At 42.8% G+C, this 17,819-nt stretch overlaps 1 protein-coding gene across 1 annotated transcript in view; it reads right to left on the reverse strand.

Moving 5' to 3' along the window:
- The window catches only part of ARHGAP15 (Rho GTPase activating protein 15), a 677,426-nt gene that overhangs the window by 52,243 nt on the left and 607,364 nt on the right, over positions 1–17,819 (reverse strand). The window contains exon 13 of the mRNA XM_059704560.1: positions 14,003–14,108. Within this exon, the coding sequence (XP_059560543.1) occupies positions 14,003–14,108 (106 nt within the window). The remainder of the gene's footprint in view (positions 1–14,002; positions 14,109–17,819) is intronic.

A 17,819-nucleotide genomic window follows, 5' to 3' on the forward strand; every position in this document is an offset into this window, starting at 1 on the left:
CTTTCTGAAATGCTTGGGTGGCAGGAATGCTAGCCACAGGACCAGCAGGTGGAAGACCCTTACAGTGCCCACTGTCCACCACTTGCATCCCTGGATTTCCTCCACCATTTGAGTCCCTTCTACTCAGGTGCTTCAAAGCCCGTTTCCTGAGAATGTTGAATCAGTCACACGGCACGGATAGAGGACACTCTTTTTTTCCAGCCAATTGGCGGCCACCATTAAGCTTTTCTGCCAGAACCTGGCTTGTGTGAGGTGAGGCCTTTCGGATGAGCTACAGGATGATGGCCCTGACCTCCTGTGGTCCTCGAAGTTCCCCTGGTGTTTTCTGTGAGAGAAGGGGTTGATAACCTCAGTGTCCTGGATGACTTCCAATCTGTGAAACTGCACGCAGTCTACCTAAGCCTGCCCTGTCGTTTCAAATAGGTACACGCGGTATTACTCACTTCTTGTACCACACTGCTGTGTAGTGTGGCTACAGACTCCTAATCAGCTGTTTTTTTCAGGTGGCTGTGTTCATGATGAAGAAAACATCTCTCTAGCCAACTCCCTCCCACCCCCACTCTCTCCAGCTCCCTCCACCCCACATGCATCTGCCTAGCTGTGTTCTTATATGTTACATTCTTGGATAAAAAAAGTGTTTCGGGATCAGAAATTCCTAGAGTGGGACAATGACAGTTCCTTAGTTCCCTTACGTAACACCTGCTCCTAGGCCTCCCTAGCACTCATAGCACATCGCAGGGATACTCGTGGAGAAAATAGCAGGAGTGTGGTGAAATAGGCCTTCCTCTGCCAAGACACAGCTCAGTTCCTGGGACTGTCAGGGAAGCACAAATTACATGAAGAGTTTGGCAGTCTAGGAATCGGTCCTTTTCAGTGTGATGTGAAGGGAGAGTGAAGTCAGAGAGGACAGGGCAGGCTAGTTAGAAAAATACAACAGGACGTGAGCCACCTGTAAAAGGCCTTGCTATGGCTCTGGGGGATGCCGGTCCTAAACAGAAACGTGGTGAGTGGAGAGTGAGGGGAATCCCTCTGTGATGACACAGAGGTCAGCATCAGGAAGCATGTGCTGTCTGGAACAGCAGAAGGAAATGAAAGAATGATGGGAAAAGATGGGTGAGCCGGGAGCCAAGACGATGGGTCTGTGATCCAATCAGAGAAGACGTAGGGTTGAGAGCAGGATCTTTCTGGGATGTAAAATGGTTGCTAAAAAGTGTTCAAAGGGGGAAAAAATGGGATTTCAGTGAAGCATCACTTTGCATGAGTAAATTTATTCTTTTTATGTCCAAGCACAGAGACACAAAATAATTAGATAAAATTCTTTTAGAGCAGGAGTAATTTCTTTTATCTTTTCATATCCCAAACACTAGGGAAGATAAATGAATTAGCTAATGAATAAAATGAATGAATGAATAAAATAACAAAATTAATAATGGGAAGGATATTATTAAGAGGTGTATGTTTGACTTTCAGTTTATGGAAAGCAGAAAACAAAACAAAACAAAACATGTTTTAGTGCCCCAGGGCCAGCACCTATGTCTTGCCTACTCCTGCCCCAGAGTGGTTTCCTCTAAAATGGGAAAGAGAAGAAGAGCAAGGGATTCCTCCACCAGATGGACAGACTAACTGAATGCCCAGAACAGAGAGCCGTTTGCTAATCCCCGGGAGAAGAGGAAGGAATAGAGGCAGGAAGTTGGGAAGCGAGAGCAACATTGAGAGAAGTGAACATTCCCAGAGAGGGCAGGGAGGTAGATAACATAGTTGAATGAGGTCCCCAGATCCCAGGGGTTGGGTGTTGTCCTGATAAAACCCTCTTGATTTCCAGCTGAGTGTCTATCATGATAGCTACTCAATAGGTGTTAGCATCATGACTAAATGGGTAATAGATGATGCAGGCAATGCTTCGAAGGTGAAGAGAGCTCTCAGAGTGAGGCATGGGTGGAAGAATTTAAGGATGGTGGTGATGTTGGGAGGAATGGGCGGGGGGAAGCGGGGTAGGGGGCCAATGTAAGAGAAAATAGCCTGGTTAAAAAGAATGTATGACACAGAAGAGAAGAAATGACTAGAAGTGAGGAAAAGTCATCTCAAGAGTCAACTCTATACAAAAGGCAATATTTAGTATAAAGATTCTGCATGCATTTTTAACGTCCTTGGTACATATCAACAAGTTAACCCGAGGAAAAATTACCAAAAACCTGTCATTGAGGCAGAGATAAAATACTTCAATATTCTAATCTTAAATTTGAGCTCTATTGTTGTGTAGATAGTTTCAAGGGACCGTTCCCAATGTCCTGATCAAACACCCCCTAACCTCATCTCCTGGTCCCCAGAGGCTCTCATTCCGAAGCCCATGGTTTTAGTTTTGTTTGTCTTCAAAGTCAAGTGTGGGCTGAGTCTGCCACGGGCCCAGACCAGTGATTACTTATGTCTGGGATTCCCTCCGTCCACTGCTAAGGCCCAGTCTTTTCTCAGCCCAGACAATCCCGTCCTGACATCTGAAATCTGGTGTATAATCTGCACTTTTTTTTTGCATGTGGGAGAAAACAGCAACCCTGCAACATGGCAGTGAGCAGCCGCCCCGCTAACTATTCCTGGATGTCACCCCGCAGCTCTCATTTCTGCCTCCCCCTCTGCATCCCGGGTACGGCTGGCTGCCGGACTTGTCAGCACCTTGTCAGGCTCCCTGGTGCGTGGGCTACCGTCGGACTCTGTGTTCTTCACAATTATCCAGAAAAAACTACCCAGAATCCTTCACAAGCAATATATATATATATATATATATATATATATATATATATATATATATATATATATAATTTACTAACAGGTAAAAAAAACGCACAAAGCAACTTTCAAAAATGCAGTCCCCTGAAGTGGGCGCTCCTTGCAAAGCTGCTGTGTCCCCTCCCTGTCGCCCTGCAATGCCCTTTTGTTCGAGGTGTGACAAGGACGCGGGAGCCAGTGTGATGTCGCGAAATAATACCCACATGTCAGGCGTGCTTTCATGTCTTGGGTGCAGACCAGAATAAATTACTCCCGTGGAATGTTTTGCTTTTCTTTGCAGGGAACGGTCCCGCAGTTTACAAGGAGCTACGCTGACAAGAAGTGGTGGAGAACTATTATTAAAAAGAAGCTCCTGGAAGGGAGGGCTGAGTGGCCCACAGGGTTTTGCTGGGGTTCAGGAGGCGGAGGCCTGGGAGGCCGCTGTTGGGCGGACAGCAGCGAGACATGCGTCTCGTCCCCGAATTCTCATGGGCGGTGGGAGGGAAAAGAGTCCAGCATGACATGAGCGTGAGGGAAGCGGTTCTCAGAACTGAAGGTGAACCGAGAGAAATTGGCAGCTGCCCGGACGTGCCAGCCAGGGAGGCCAGGGTATCGGAGACACGTGACAGACCGAGCGAGACAACTGCAAAGCTCCCCAAGCAGCTCCCCGGAGGGCTTGCCAGGAGGCCAGATGCTGCTCCTGGAAGAGTGTCCTCCCTGGTTGGGCATCTGGGTTCAGCGCTTTCCCTGTCAAGAGGAGAGGAGAGGTGGTAAAGGCAGAGCCGTCCCTGCCTTTTAATAAAATGTAAGCCTTCAAAGTGTACATATATGCTCATGCACACCCACACACAGCATTAATGCATGTGGACATGGAACGTGTTTTTAAAAGAACTCCTAAAAATAAAACTTTCCCCAGTACTTTTTAGGTGGAAAGCGAAGTGTTAGGGGGAGGGAGGGAGGGGAAGAGAGGGAGAGCTGGAGTGTTGGAGAGAGAGGGAAAGAACACAGACACCAAGAAAAACCCTTATATCAGTATGTCAGCTTCCTAATTAGTTAGGTAATTTTACTTAAAGAGCGGGGATTATAGTTGGCGTTCAATTAGAAAAGGAAAGGGAATTCGAGTGATGGGCTTGTGCGTCTATCACCGTTGGCTGGTCTTTCTCACTCACTGCCTCATCATTCCTTCTTCCCTGGAAACACAGCCGGGTATTGGTGTTGGCAGGAAAGCAGAGTGTGGTCTAGTGGACTGGAAATCAGGTGACTTGAGGTCTGGTTGATTCCCCCCGCCCGCCCTTTCACTTTGAAGTTTCTCTGTGTCTCTGCTTCACAAAACAGGAACTGAATTTCTCATACATTTAAGAGTGGAGGGCAAGCGTTTGTAATCAAGGTGATTTTTGTCTTTTGGGGACTTTTTTTTTTTTTTTTGCTTCACCTAATGCTAACTAATTCAAGGTAGTCCTACGAGGTCAATATGGGAACTGGAAAAAATGATGGACGGGGAGGCTGCTTGATATAATAGGAGATAGGAGCAATAGTCTTTAATTTAGGAGTGGCAGTAATGCCAGAAAATATAAAACTAAGTTTTTATATTCTGAGATCTGTTACAAGTCCCAGATAATCAAGAAATCAGGAGAACTGGCACCTCCCCCTTACGCCCTGGACAACAGCGACAGGTCTGACAGGCTCCAGCACTGATGGGTGGTCACTGACCCCTGACCAAGTCTTCCTCGGTAGGAGAGCCTCTCTTAGCACCCCTTCATTGTGCTCAGGGCCTCTGCACAGGCCACCTTAATATTAACACATATGACTTCTTTTACAATCAGGGCTGCTCGTCTCTTCATCATGATGAAAAGATAGACATCAGGTGAAGAGAGAGTTGAGAGGAACAGCTTACTAACCAATACCCTCAGAATGCAATGTTCCCTAGTCTTAGTCGGAAATATATCAAGTTTCCAAGTTTCCAGTTGATCTTAAGTGGAACCATCACTATTAGATGATCATCTTCTCACTCGATGAAGTCATGTGACTCCATGTGTTCAACAGAAATTGCTGACTATCTGCACTAGTACTTTGTCCTAGGCTCCGTGGTGTAGCAAGAGTCAACGTGATGCACATCCCTGCCTTCCTAGAGCATAATGACAAAGGGACCAGGTCAGTTTCTTATAATTCCCACCTTCATCAATATTTTAAGGACCTAACTGATATCAGTAACATTTTTTCTTTCAGCTTATAATATTTATTCCTGTGATTTTTCAAGTGCCAAAAGCTGAAGGCTCAAACAGTAGCTAGATATCACTGTAAATTCTGCCCAATGTCCTGTTATCATGAGAATTTTCTAGGCTTCCTTTTGGAAGTAATAGTTTTAACCACAAAAAAATAATAGTGCTGCTCTTGCCAAGTTTTCTTTGTCACCATGCATGCCATTCTCAGACTCCTTTCCCAGGCTTTTCCTCTAATGACCCCTCAGTGTTAGACATCCTCAGGAATCTGTCCTCAACCCTCTTCTCTCTTCACACCCTTCCTTGAGGTTATTCATGACCTTACCCTGTTGCCATCTTTAAACCTATGACTCCTAAATTCAGACCTAGACCCCAATCACCTTTCCTGAATTCCCAACATATAGTTCTTATCTTCTAATAGATGTCATGAATGGAATATAAACAATGACCAAATCACATCATGTCCCCCAAATTTCAACTTCTTTCATGCTTCCAATTTTATCCTTGTCCTCTATCTAAGTTCAGGATATCATCACTTACCTAGTTAAAAACTGGGTGCCATCTGAAATCTTCCTTATTTCTAACCTCTTGCATGCACTTGTTAAGCACATCCTGTTGACTCAATCCCCTCCCCACCAATGCCTCCTGTATCCATCCCTTGCCCCATCCCTTGCCCCATCCCCTCCGCCCCCACCTCCCTTAGTTTGAGATCTCTAGCTTGGACTAGAGATCCTCCTCTTAACAAGGTTCGCTACCTCTAGCATTGCCCTCCTACAGGCCATTCTTCACACTTAAAAAGATTGTGATCTTTAGAAATACAAATCGCACCACCATCTCTCCCTGCTTCAGACCCTTCAGTGATTTACTGTCTACAGAATGAATTTCAAATTCTTTAGCAAAGCGTATAATGTCCTGCACAATTTAGCTTGTTTAATGCATTCTCGGCTTATGTTCTACCGCTTCTAGGATCCACCATTTCTGTACCGCGCTGTAGTTCTTCTCAGTGCCTCTTGGTACAGAGTATTCTTCCTGCTTACAGTCGGCCTGTTGTCTGCCACACTGCCATCCCTAGAGACAGCGCCTGGCATTTGGGAGGCTCTCTTTGGTTTCTCTAGGCTAAATTTCGGCACTTGCTTGGTGTTTTCATAGAGTCTTGTGATTTAACACCATATTTATTATAATTGTTTGTTAATTTACTCCAGGAAACTATAGGATACATGAGGGTAGGAGCCCCCTTTCTGCCTCTAGTATCAAATTGGGGGGTCAGCAAATTTTTTCTGTAAAGGGTCAGAGAGTAAATATTTTTGGTCTTGTGCAACTGGTTACAATTATACAACTCTCACCATTGCAGCGTGAAAGTAGCCTTTGGCAGTACATAAATATATGAGGGTGTGTGTGTGTGTGTGCTCCAGAAAACTTTAACAAAAGCAGGTAGCAGGCTGGATGTATTCCATGGGCTACAGTTCTCAACTTCTGATCTAATTCAGTGCCTGGAGTACAGTAGTCGCTCATTAAGACTTCCTGCAGTAATGGGTGGATAAGATTTTACAGTTGACATTTTCACAAATGCAAATTTATTTGACCTAGTGCACACATGAGCAAAAGGGAGAGCTAGAGACATTAAAAGGTTTTCTTAATGTTGTACAGTTTCTAAGGGCTGAGGTTGGGATGTGGGCTTAGGTCTTCCGATTCCAAATCCTTGATTCTTTCCATTAGGTAAAACGCCAAGATTCATGGTGGAAAAGGGTGCAGCAACTTAAAAAACTTGCCTCTTACGAGAGAAATACCCTCGGCGGGGTGGTTCCACCACTAATAGGGAAGACAGTGATAGATGGGCAGTAGCCATTTTAAGTTTTGTTTTTTTTCCTCCCTATTATTCAGTGGTTAATTTTCCCATTCAGATGTTAAATCAAAAGATCAAAAGTAATAATTTCACTCCGGTCTTAAAAAGCCTTATCTCCCAAAGCCTTCCTGCAGAACAAGGGTCCACCACTGGAAGGATCATTGAACCCTAGTCCCCAGCTCACAGACCTTATAAATCCTGTGCCAAGATGTCTCCTAAGTAGATGACATTTTAATGATTACTACAGGGAGTTGGGAACTATTGCTTCATCCTCACGATCAGAGTAATTAATTTTCTTAACTACCAGGCCAAATTCTGCCACGGGAGTCCAGTTGAGAAATTTCAGACCCATAGGAAGTACATTAGCTCTTCAAAGTGATTAGGGTGCCATTTCAAATACACAAGCAAAGGAGCTATTAGGCTTCTGGCTTATTTCAAACAACTTGCAGCCCCTGTCCCTCAGGGAGGGGGAAAAAAAAAAGGAAAAGAAAAAAGAGAGAGAGAGAAAAAAAAGAAAATAACAATTTGCACAGGTTCCTCATTTTCCAGTAAAAATACCCAGGGCTTGCAAGTCGTGGGATATCAGGTATTGTGGTTGGGTGAGAGACCAAAGTGTACAGAAAAAGGGCGGAGTGCCAGAAGTCAGCACAGAAAAACACATCCTGCTCCAAAGCACACGGGCTGAGCCTTCAGAGGCCCGCCGTAGGCAGACGGCTTCACCAGGCACGGCTCCGCGATCAGGGAGAAGGGCACAGGCTTATGGGCTTTCCAGTCCATTCTATAACCCTGTCTCATTTTCCCCCAAATATTAGAAATGCCCGCTATGTATGCCGCTTTAAAGACAGGGTGGATGGATTCTCACCTCACCATCGTTTCCTCACACAACCCTTATATTTCTTGATCATCATCGTTTGAGTTGCCTTTGACATGCTTTTGTGGAATATTTTATTTAACATCCGTGAAGACCACAGAGAAGCTTTAAATATCAGTTTACTCTCACAAAACAGCCACAGCTCGCCAGTCTCGCCTTTCACGGAGGCATTCGACTGGCACCCTTCCATGAGATCTGTCTTTTCAGCCATATCAGTTTTTCACCTTGGAATTCTATGAACAGCTGGGAGATTTTCTTAGAGTCAATACAAAAGGGAAGATTTTTAGCTCCCCTTTCAAACTCTTTTATAAAGTGCAAGTCTCCTATAACACTTATTTGCATCCAAAGTCTGCTGTCCGTATATTCTTCCAAGGCTGTTTTTGGAAGTCAACGAATGACTACTGCGTGTCATCTCTACAAGCCACCCACTTCTAAGACATGCTGATGTTCTGTGAACAACGCATACCTACTTGGGAACTGAATTTGGGATTGTTTTGTCTTCCAAAATGCATGCCACAAAGTAAATCTGGCTAACAAGTTTGAGTTAGTGGTGCATTTTTGTATTTATTTTCTAAATATCTGTAATTATATTATTTTTATCTTGGAAATAAGAATGTGGGAAAGACTTCAGCAGTGGCTAAAAAGCCTTAATGATAGTAATTGCAACACACATCCCAGGACTGCAAAGGGCCAGCATGTGGTCTAGGCGGCTGTGGCGTTGATAGAATTCGAGGAGGGTGTCCATGCGGGGTTGAGGCACAGGAGAAGGCCCTAGCGGCTTCAAAACATCTCCCTTCCCAGGCCTCCACAAGGCCAGTGTGCTGTTCTGCCTGGCAGGAAGCCCTCACTGTGAGACACACTCTGATAAGCTGGACAATGAACAAGAGAACTGTCCCTCGGAAACGACTGTAAGGGGAGCCTCTGCCCCTGAAGCTCAGGGAGGCCTGGGCCCGCCTCCACCCTCCCCAGCCCCTGAAAGGCAAGGAGGCCAGATTCTCGGGCAGGAAGCTCCCACTTCAAAGGTGAAGATAGTCGGGTCTGAGAACATGGGGCAGGATGTGGATCAGGTGGATGTAGAGTCGGACACAGACTGGAGTTAGGCTCGGGAGTACACGTGGGGGTTGGGCACGGCATGGGGGTGTCACGTGGTTTGTCAAACATGTGAAAACAGCCTCACTGGGACTGGGGAAACTGGCTGAGTTGGGCCAGCATAGAAACTATGGTTTTGGAAAATGATTCTGTGGTGAGACGAAGAATTTTCTGGAAGCCGGGAAATTTGGCAACCCAGCCTTTGCAATTCTTCCTGTATTTATTTCATTGAAAGTTACTTTATATTTGTCTCACTATAAAAATAGTACATGTCAACATATAATGTTTATCTAGACCCTAACATGGGCTTTTAAAAAAATTATTCATTGACTCCTCCTCATAGAAATAGGATCAATTGCAATCTCGACTTTGTAGACAGAAGACGAAAGCTCAGAGTAAAGGGGCTTGTTCATGGTGCGTCTCTGGTGAGGAGCAGAGCCTCCACTCACACTCAGGTCTCCTACCTGCAAAGCCTGTCCTCTTTACCTGTCTTCCCCAGCTCAGGCTCTTTCTACACCGTAGGTAGAAGTGAAAAGGGAACACATGAGAGAAATAAACTTCTCAGAATGCAACAACTCTAAGAAAGAAATAGTAACACCTCAGCATATATATTTACAGTCTTTTCCAGATGCACAACTTTTCCACATATTTATAGTTCTACTCCCTCTGAGTACATAAAATGTTATATCCCTGCCTTTAACTTAGCACAAGCATTTTCCTGAATTTAAAAAACCCCAATTAGCTATGAATCACATTTCCCTAAAATAGTATGAACTGATACCATGTACCATGTTCTGTCCCCCATCACTGAATGCTTCGGCCAGCCATCTCCAGGTCTCCACCAGTGCAAATGTTCTGTTGTAAACAATTTATCTGCAGAACCAGCCTGCTGTTACTTAGGATAGGGTCCCAGCAGTTAAGACGACCACTCAAAACGTATAAAGATTTGAAAAAGTTTTCATTCTTGAGATATATTACATGTTTGCCTTTTCCTACATGCAGAGAGATACATCCCACTGAGCAGCATGTAGAGGGCTTGATTCAATACACACCTGACAAAATGGGATTCATCTTATTTTATTAGTTTTCTATAACCTCATCTTTTTCTTTCTCCTTCATGCATTTGCAAAATAGAGAGAAGGGTGCACCATTCTAGCAGGCCTTCCTTTTGCTTTTTAAAATTAATGTTGGAGGGACTATTTTCACAGTTTGAAACCTCAGACTTATCTCCATGGCTGACTAGACATGGGCGATAAAGAAAGGAAAGAAATAAAGACTGTATGGCCCTGGCCGGCACGGCTCAGTGGTTAGAATGTCGACCTGGGGATCGGAGGGTTTGAGTTAGACTCCTGTTTCAGAGCATGTACCTGGGTTGCAGATTCATTACCCTGCCTGGTTAGGACACATGTGGGAGGCAACCAATCGATGTGTCTCACTCCCACTGATGTTTTTCTCCCTCCCTCCCTCCCTCCCTCCCTCCCTCCCTCCCTCCCTCCCTCCCTCCTTTCCTCTTTTCCTCCCTTCTACTCCCCTAAAAAATCAATGGAAAAAGTTTCCTCAAGTGAGGATAGAAACAACAACAACAACAACAACAAAACTGTGAATTTTTTTTAAATGAAAAGTCTCAAGACTTGGACCATTTCTTTCCACTTGATGTTCACCCCTCCAATCTATCTCTGTGGCCTCCTGGGCTCTTCTCTCATTCTGTCTTGTTCACCTTGCACTCTGTTGCCAAGTGAGTCTTTCATAAACACTAAGCATGTTTTGCAATTGTCTGATAGGTAAGGTTTCGACAGTTCTGTTTCTTACATAAATCCTTTGCCCGGCTTTCAACCTCTCAACCTACATACCAGATTTTGTTTTTTTTTTTACCAGCAAGTAAACCTTACCTCTCCAGGTCCTCCTTCCCATTAACTTCAGCTTCTCTTCACCCCGCTACCTTTCCAAAGAAGCAGGCTAAAGGCAAATGCACTTGACACATATTTTATACAGCTAGAACTTGCCATTTATGTCACGGTTCAGAAGATACCCCAGGACCTTCCAGTGCTTCTCACTGTAATGTCAATTTGTGAAAGCGGCTATAAATAAAGGCTGCTAGTTGATGGCATTTTGAAATGATAGCTTATGCTGAATTCCTGATCTCAAGCTATCACAGCAGAAGCATAGAACTTGAACTCAAGTTTGATCAAGAACGAGGACTCTGAGACTATTTAGCCGTTACAGCCATTGTGTAATCTTATGGTTAATATAATCACAACCCGTTAAAGTTCTGGCTTTGTGGCCAGAACTTGCATTCACCTTCTAGTCCAATTGTGCAGTATCGAGCTTTCTCAGTTGGCACTTCTCTGCTTTCAAGGGAGCATTTAACTCAGACCTCTGCAAACATGGAGCTCTGTTCTGTTGGCTGTAGAGTACGTAGGCCAAGTGGAATTTCTGGCACTTCATTACATTCCCTGACCCTCACTAAACAAACTTCAAAATATATATATTTGCAACAATTTGGAATAAACACTACATACAAATGTTGATGGTAGATTTTTCTGAAGAACTACCAAATGCATCAAGACTAAGGAAAACATTCTAATGATTCTTTCAAACATGAATATATTTAAATTCTCGTTAAACAATCTTCTTATTTAGTCTTCTCAGGCTTTGATGACATGCCACGATTGGCTGTTTATCAAAAACTTAGCAAGAAATGCTTAACAAGATATAATCATGTGCACACACTTGTGCATAATTAAACCCAGTTTAAAAATCAGTGCGCAGTGGAATATGGTCACACCACTCAAGAAAGGTGGGTGACTGGCAAATGACACTTGTCTATCTACAATGAAAAATCTTACAATGTGAATGCTGTGAAGGTGATACAGTAATCTGTTCTTAAATCTTAGTTAAATACATCTATTTCCATCTCTACTGAGCTGAATGAAAGTTCTAGCAAAGTCAGGAAGTTAATTCAGGTATAAAAACACAATCAGGCATTAGTTGTTCACACTGGAATGGTGTGGCATGGAGGTGAAGATTCCCATCCTTCCAAGGTTTTTAATTGGATGGATTCTCATCTGTGTGTTTTATTTTTTTTCAAAGAAGAATTTAGCTGACTCTCATTTTCTTCATTTTATAGCTGTTCTTTCAGTTGGAATGGAGGAGGATTAATTGAGACTGAGTAATTGATATTTCTCAAGATATACAAGAGTAGGTATTGCATCGCATTAAAGACTACACTTTCCCATTTGTTTTATGACTTTGTCCAGTTAACGTTACTGAGATAAGCACTCTGGTATTTACTTGTAACTTGAAACCCTTTTCATAGTGTGACTGGATCCTACGGGAAAAGAATTAACATTTGAGGAATGCTTACCCTGTGCCAGGCATTTTATATGCATTATCTCATTTAATTCTCATAACCACAGGATATGGCTGACATAATTTAATCCAATTTTATGTGCCTGGGATTATAAAGGGAGTTAAGTATAGAACACGGATTTGACACTAGATCTACCTATTTCTTTAAAGCCCAAGATCCTTTCACTAAATCACACTGGGTTTCCCACTGTAGCCAGGATGTGGAGGTGACAGGAAAGGCCATTCTAACAACGAGGGGTCCTCTGAACTGCGACACGGGTGCCCCTCTGGGAGTAAAATAAGTAAGAGGATAATATGACTAATTGGATTAAGACATGTACCTAAAGTAGTGACTAGTTAAGCAAATTATGAGCTATGCATACCATTGAATGCTATATCATCATTAGAAAGAATCAGATGAGTCTGTTTAATGAAATGTGAAGCTGGCTATGAGTTGCAAAGTAGTTGCAGGAGAATATGTGCTGTATGATATACTTTGACACAATCAACAACCATACACACATTTTTGCATGTGCTTAGAAACAGGTCTGGAAGGACATATACAGAAGTGTTAGTTACTTCTACTCAGCAGTCTAAGAATGACTAGTAGGCAAATTTCACTTTTTAATAATATATTCACCACTGTTTAAATTTTTTGTGTGCAATCACATGTATTACATTTACAATTAAAATTCATGTAATGAACTCATTGAATAATCTGCAGAAATGACCAGACCCAAGGAATGGCAATTAAGGTGATGAAGGAGATTTAACCTCACAGAAGTAAACTCTACCAAGCTTTAACATGACCATATGCACATGGTCAAAGCTAAAACCTTATTATTTGTATTGAGCTCTGCCTTATCTGAGGAAGGCATTAACAGAGGACAAATGAGTAACAGTCATTTCAAATTTAACATGTCCAAAAGGGCACTCTACTTACCCATCTGTGTAGCACTACCATTTTTCCATTCGCTCAAGCCCAAGCCCTAAGAGACACACTTGATTTCTCCTTGCCCTTACTCACTGCATCCCAAACAGGCAAATCCAACCTGACCCAACTCTAGAATATCTATCTCTCCACGGGGTCCACTCAAGCCACCATTATCTTTTGCCTGGACTACTAGGGTTGCCTCCTAATAGGTGCCCCTGCTTTCCCTTTTGCAATCCATTCTCTACATGGCCAGTGTGACCTTTTATATTCCCCCAGTTGTGGTTCTTCATTGTATTTACAATGGATTACAAATGTCTTACTGTGATCTGACACCCATTTAACATTTGTGACCCCAGCTCCCACTTACCATCCCCCTCATTCACAGGCTCTAGCCATCCTGGCTTTTCAAATACAATAAGCTCTTTGGGTTCTCTGGGTTTTTACACTTTGTTTTTGTTTTTTTCTGCTTGGAATACTCTTCTCTTACAGGCCAGCACCTTGATAATTTGAATCAACATTTTACCGATGAGGAAATAAAATTTCAGAGAATTTCAGTAACTCATTTATGGTCCTAGCACTTGGTACAAGGCAGGGCTAGGTTTCGAATTCATGTCTGAAACATCTCATACCTTTCCCATTGTAATATACAACAAAGTAAAGATGACCCATCTCAGGGCTCTGAGTATAGTTCTGACTAATCAGTAAGTATCTGTTCACTGTAAAGGCCAGGATAAAATCAATTCAGTCAGAAGTTCCTTTTGTAGCTTCTCCTTCCTACCACTAGTACATTCTCCAACTTCTGCAGGAAGGTTTAGATGAGCGAGAGGGGGAAATATGAGATAGATGTATTTGGAAACTCTTGTCTTAGAGATATGAAATTAAATAGTGTTCATTCAGGAAAGGAGTATATGACACAACCAGGAACCTTTACAACTTACTTAGTCAGATGTCCAAAGAGGACTTTCATGGTATCACGATTTGATGGAGGGAGTTTTTGTACAAGGGACTTCATAGTTTCAATTCTTGTGTTGTTGTCTTGCTTTTCTGAAAAATAAAATAAAAACAAAGTTTAGAAAAAAATAAGATTTCATAGATACATGAGGGAATATTTTTAGGAGAATTTTGGACTAAGAATTAGCAGCGTAAAGTCCTACTCAGCAGCCAAAAGTTATAGGTGTGCTCAACATTATCATGGAGTTTCTTCATTTTGACTCTGAATTAGATCATGGCCGTATGACTGAGATTGGCCATAGAGAAATAAGTCAAAGTATTATGTGGGACTCCTGGGAAGGACATGCATAAGGTGCTCATTTAGCTACTGAATCAAATCTCACAAGTGTTTTTACTATTATACAAGGTGTGGTAGGATGAATAATGAACTTCCAAAGATGCCCATGTCCTGATTTCTGGAACCTGTAAGTCAGCAGTTCTCAACCTGTGGGTCACGACCCCTTTGGGAGGCGAACGACCCTTTCACAGGGGTCGCCTAAGACCATTGGAAAACACATAAATAATTACATACTGTTTTTGTGATTAATCACTATGCTTTAATTATGTTCAATTTGTAACAATGAAATGGGGGGGTCACGACAACATGAGGAACTGTATTAAAGGGTCGCGGCATTAGGAAGGTTGAGAACCACTGCTGCAAGTATTTTACCCTCCATAGCAAAAGGGATGTGTCATGTGATTAAATTAGGGGTTATGAGATAGGGAGATTCTGCTGGATTATAAGGGTGGGCCCAGTGTAATCATGAAGGTGGTTAAGAAGGAACCAAGAGGATCAGAGTCAGAGACAGAAGTCATGTGACAGAGGAAGCAGGAAAAGAAAGGGCTGTGTGATAAAGGGCCATGGGCCAAGGAACAAAACAGCCTCTGAAAACTAGAAAAAGAAAAGAAATAGACCTCCAGAAGAAAGTCAGTGAACTGATTTCCATTTTCTGACCTCCAGGAATGCAAGGTAATAAATTTGTGTTGTATGTGCTTGTGGCAGTTTGTTACAGCAGCAACAGGAAACAAACACACAAGGACACAGTGTGATTTAATTACCAATATTCTATTGTTTGCTTGATTTTGTGGAAGAGTAAATAATTTTTTATTACTTCTATGCTATCCTGTTTCTGCAATACATTTTGTTTTTTGCCATGAATTAGGAAAGTGCAAAAACAAAAATTGAAAGTATAAAACATAGTCATATACATTTAAAAAGTAAGAAGTTCTTCAAAAGTGCATGCCACATGAATTTCTTTCCTTCATTTTGTTTATTTTTTTACTTTTATGGGCATGGATGGCATAATAAAAACTAAGTTACTTAGTACACCAGAGAATTCATCTTGCCATAGTTTTAACCAGGGCAAAGAATTATAATTATTTATTGAACTCAAACATTTTCTATACTTTGATCTCTAACTACTAGCACAGAGCTCCGGGTGACCCTAAAGAGGCCACTGCTGCAAAAGATGATGTAGAAGAGAATAGTATGTAAGGCAACACTCACCCAATATCCATTCTCTTCTTCCTTCGCAAGACAATCCCGTTGTTGCGGGAATGCCAATATACCCACTTAAAAGGGCTCATTTCCTAGCTTCCTTGGCAGCTGGAGTGGCCACGTGACTAAGACCGGCCATTGAGACTTAAGGCAAAGTGTAATGTGGGACTTCTGGGGAGGCCCTGGGGCGGGTGCTGGCTTCGCTTTTTAGCCTCTTCACCTCTGCCTTCAGAATGAAGATAGAATGGCTCTGGCATGAGATGACACTGAGAACGGAGGCCCAGCAGAGTGGAACACATGGCTGGGAGGCGCTTCCCTGAATCCGCGGAGCAGTCCCTGGTCCTACCTGCCTGTCTCTGAGTTTCTTTGACATAGAAAATAAGCCTCTGTGTACTGGAACCTTTATGAATGGTTCTCTGAGACTAAAGCCGAACACAGCTGCTAATATGATGTGCCTCCTGAAGCCCAATTTGTCATCACCTGTTATTAGGTAGATGAACTTAGTAAAGTGGAGTGAGAAAGAGAAACAGGCAGGGCATTTCAAATACATTGCTGCAAAGAAACAAACAAACAAACCACTTTTAATAAGAAATTATGGGGAAAATATCCTGCAGAAGGTGGTATTAGGCGAAAGTGGGCTGGGATAGTCTTCCTAGTAGAACTGTGCTTGGAAGCTTTTCTTCGTGCTCCTGAAACCACAAAGGCCTATAAATAATAACCCCCTCCTCCCAGGCACAGCTTTCAAAGTTGCAGTTATTCTTAGATGAGTTCCAACATAATATGGGTTGGACAACTGCCAATGAAAGAGACAAAGGGAGAGGGAGAGGGAGAGAGGGAGAGAGGGAGAGAGGGAGAGAGGGAGAGAGGGAGAGAGGGAGAGAGGGAGAGAGAGAGAGGGAGGGAGAGAGGGAGGGAGAGAGAGAGAGAGAGAGGGAGGGAGGGAGGGAGGGAGGGAGGGAGAGAGAGAGAGAGAGAGAGAGAGAGAGAGAGAGAGAGAGAGAGAGAGAGAGAAGAAAGAAAGAAAGAAAGAAAGAAAGAAAGAAAGAAAGAAAGAAAGAAAGAAAGAAAGAAAGAAAGAAAGAAAAGCCAGTTGCAACATCATAGAATACAGCAAATTTAATCTTTCTACCTAAAGGCTAGAAAGCCTCCTTGTAGTTTAATGATGCTAAGATATTATGATGCTTCATGAGACCAGTTGGAGCTTATGAGACACCAGAAACTCAGGAAAAGAAAGAAAACAAGTCAATGATAATGAGAGTGAAACTGGTACAGTATGCCCAGGACAGAGCTCTTGGGACACTTGGGTACCCTGTATCTGGCCATCTGAAGCTAAAGCTACACACCGATGAGTATATGCAAAGATATATAGCTCATGCTGGTAACAGAATTTACCCAAGGATCTGTTGAACCACTTGGTTCAGGCAGTAAAGGTGATAACAGAAGAGGTGGTAGCAGTAGTCCTGATAGCTACTGTGACAGTTCTGAATAAGTATGTCTTACTGTTAAAAGGTGGTAGAGGAGAGAAGAAGGGAGGGGAGGAGAGGAAACCTTCCTAATTTCATGAAAATCTCTGGCCATAGTGATGATCAAGTCAATGTCAGAATCTCCAAAAAAGTGATCAATTGACATTGAGGACTACAGAGGCAGCAGCCATAAATCAAGCTGGGCAAATGATAAGTAGAGAGTGGTCCACATGAATATACCCAGCAAACATCTGTTTTAGGGAACATATGATCTAGTCAAGAGTGGTTGCAGAAAGGCTGGGTGTGGAGTTGCATAATTGGAAATATATGAATTTGCAAGATCACTGCCATGCTGCTCGGGCAGCAATTAAAACTTCACCAAGTCTGTTTAACCACCAGGTAAAATACTCGTGAATTTCCCTAGACAGAGTCAGTTCTTCTTCTGTGCTCTGTTACTCTAGCACATTCTATTCCACATATTAGTAATACTGCCATGGTTTGAAGCAATCCCAGTGCCCATCACTAGAGGAGTGGATAAAAAGCTGTGGTACATATATACAATGAAATATTATTTGGCCATAAAAAAGAATGAAATCTTACCATTTGTGACAGCATGGATGGACCTAGAGGGTATTATGCTAAGTGAAATAAGTCAGCCAGAGAAAGACAGATGCCATATGATTTCACTTATACGTGGAATCTAAAGAGCAATATAATCAAACAGACTCATAGGTACAGAGAATAGATTGATGACTGCCAGAGTGGGGAGGAGTTGGGGGACTGGATGAAAAAGCTAAAGGGAAT

The sequence above is a fragment of the Myotis daubentonii genome, chromosome 7 (assembly GCF_963259705.1).
Source record: "Myotis daubentonii chromosome 7, mMyoDau2.1, whole genome shotgun sequence".
NCBI lineage: Eukaryota > Metazoa > Chordata > Mammalia > Chiroptera > Vespertilionidae > Myotis > Myotis daubentonii.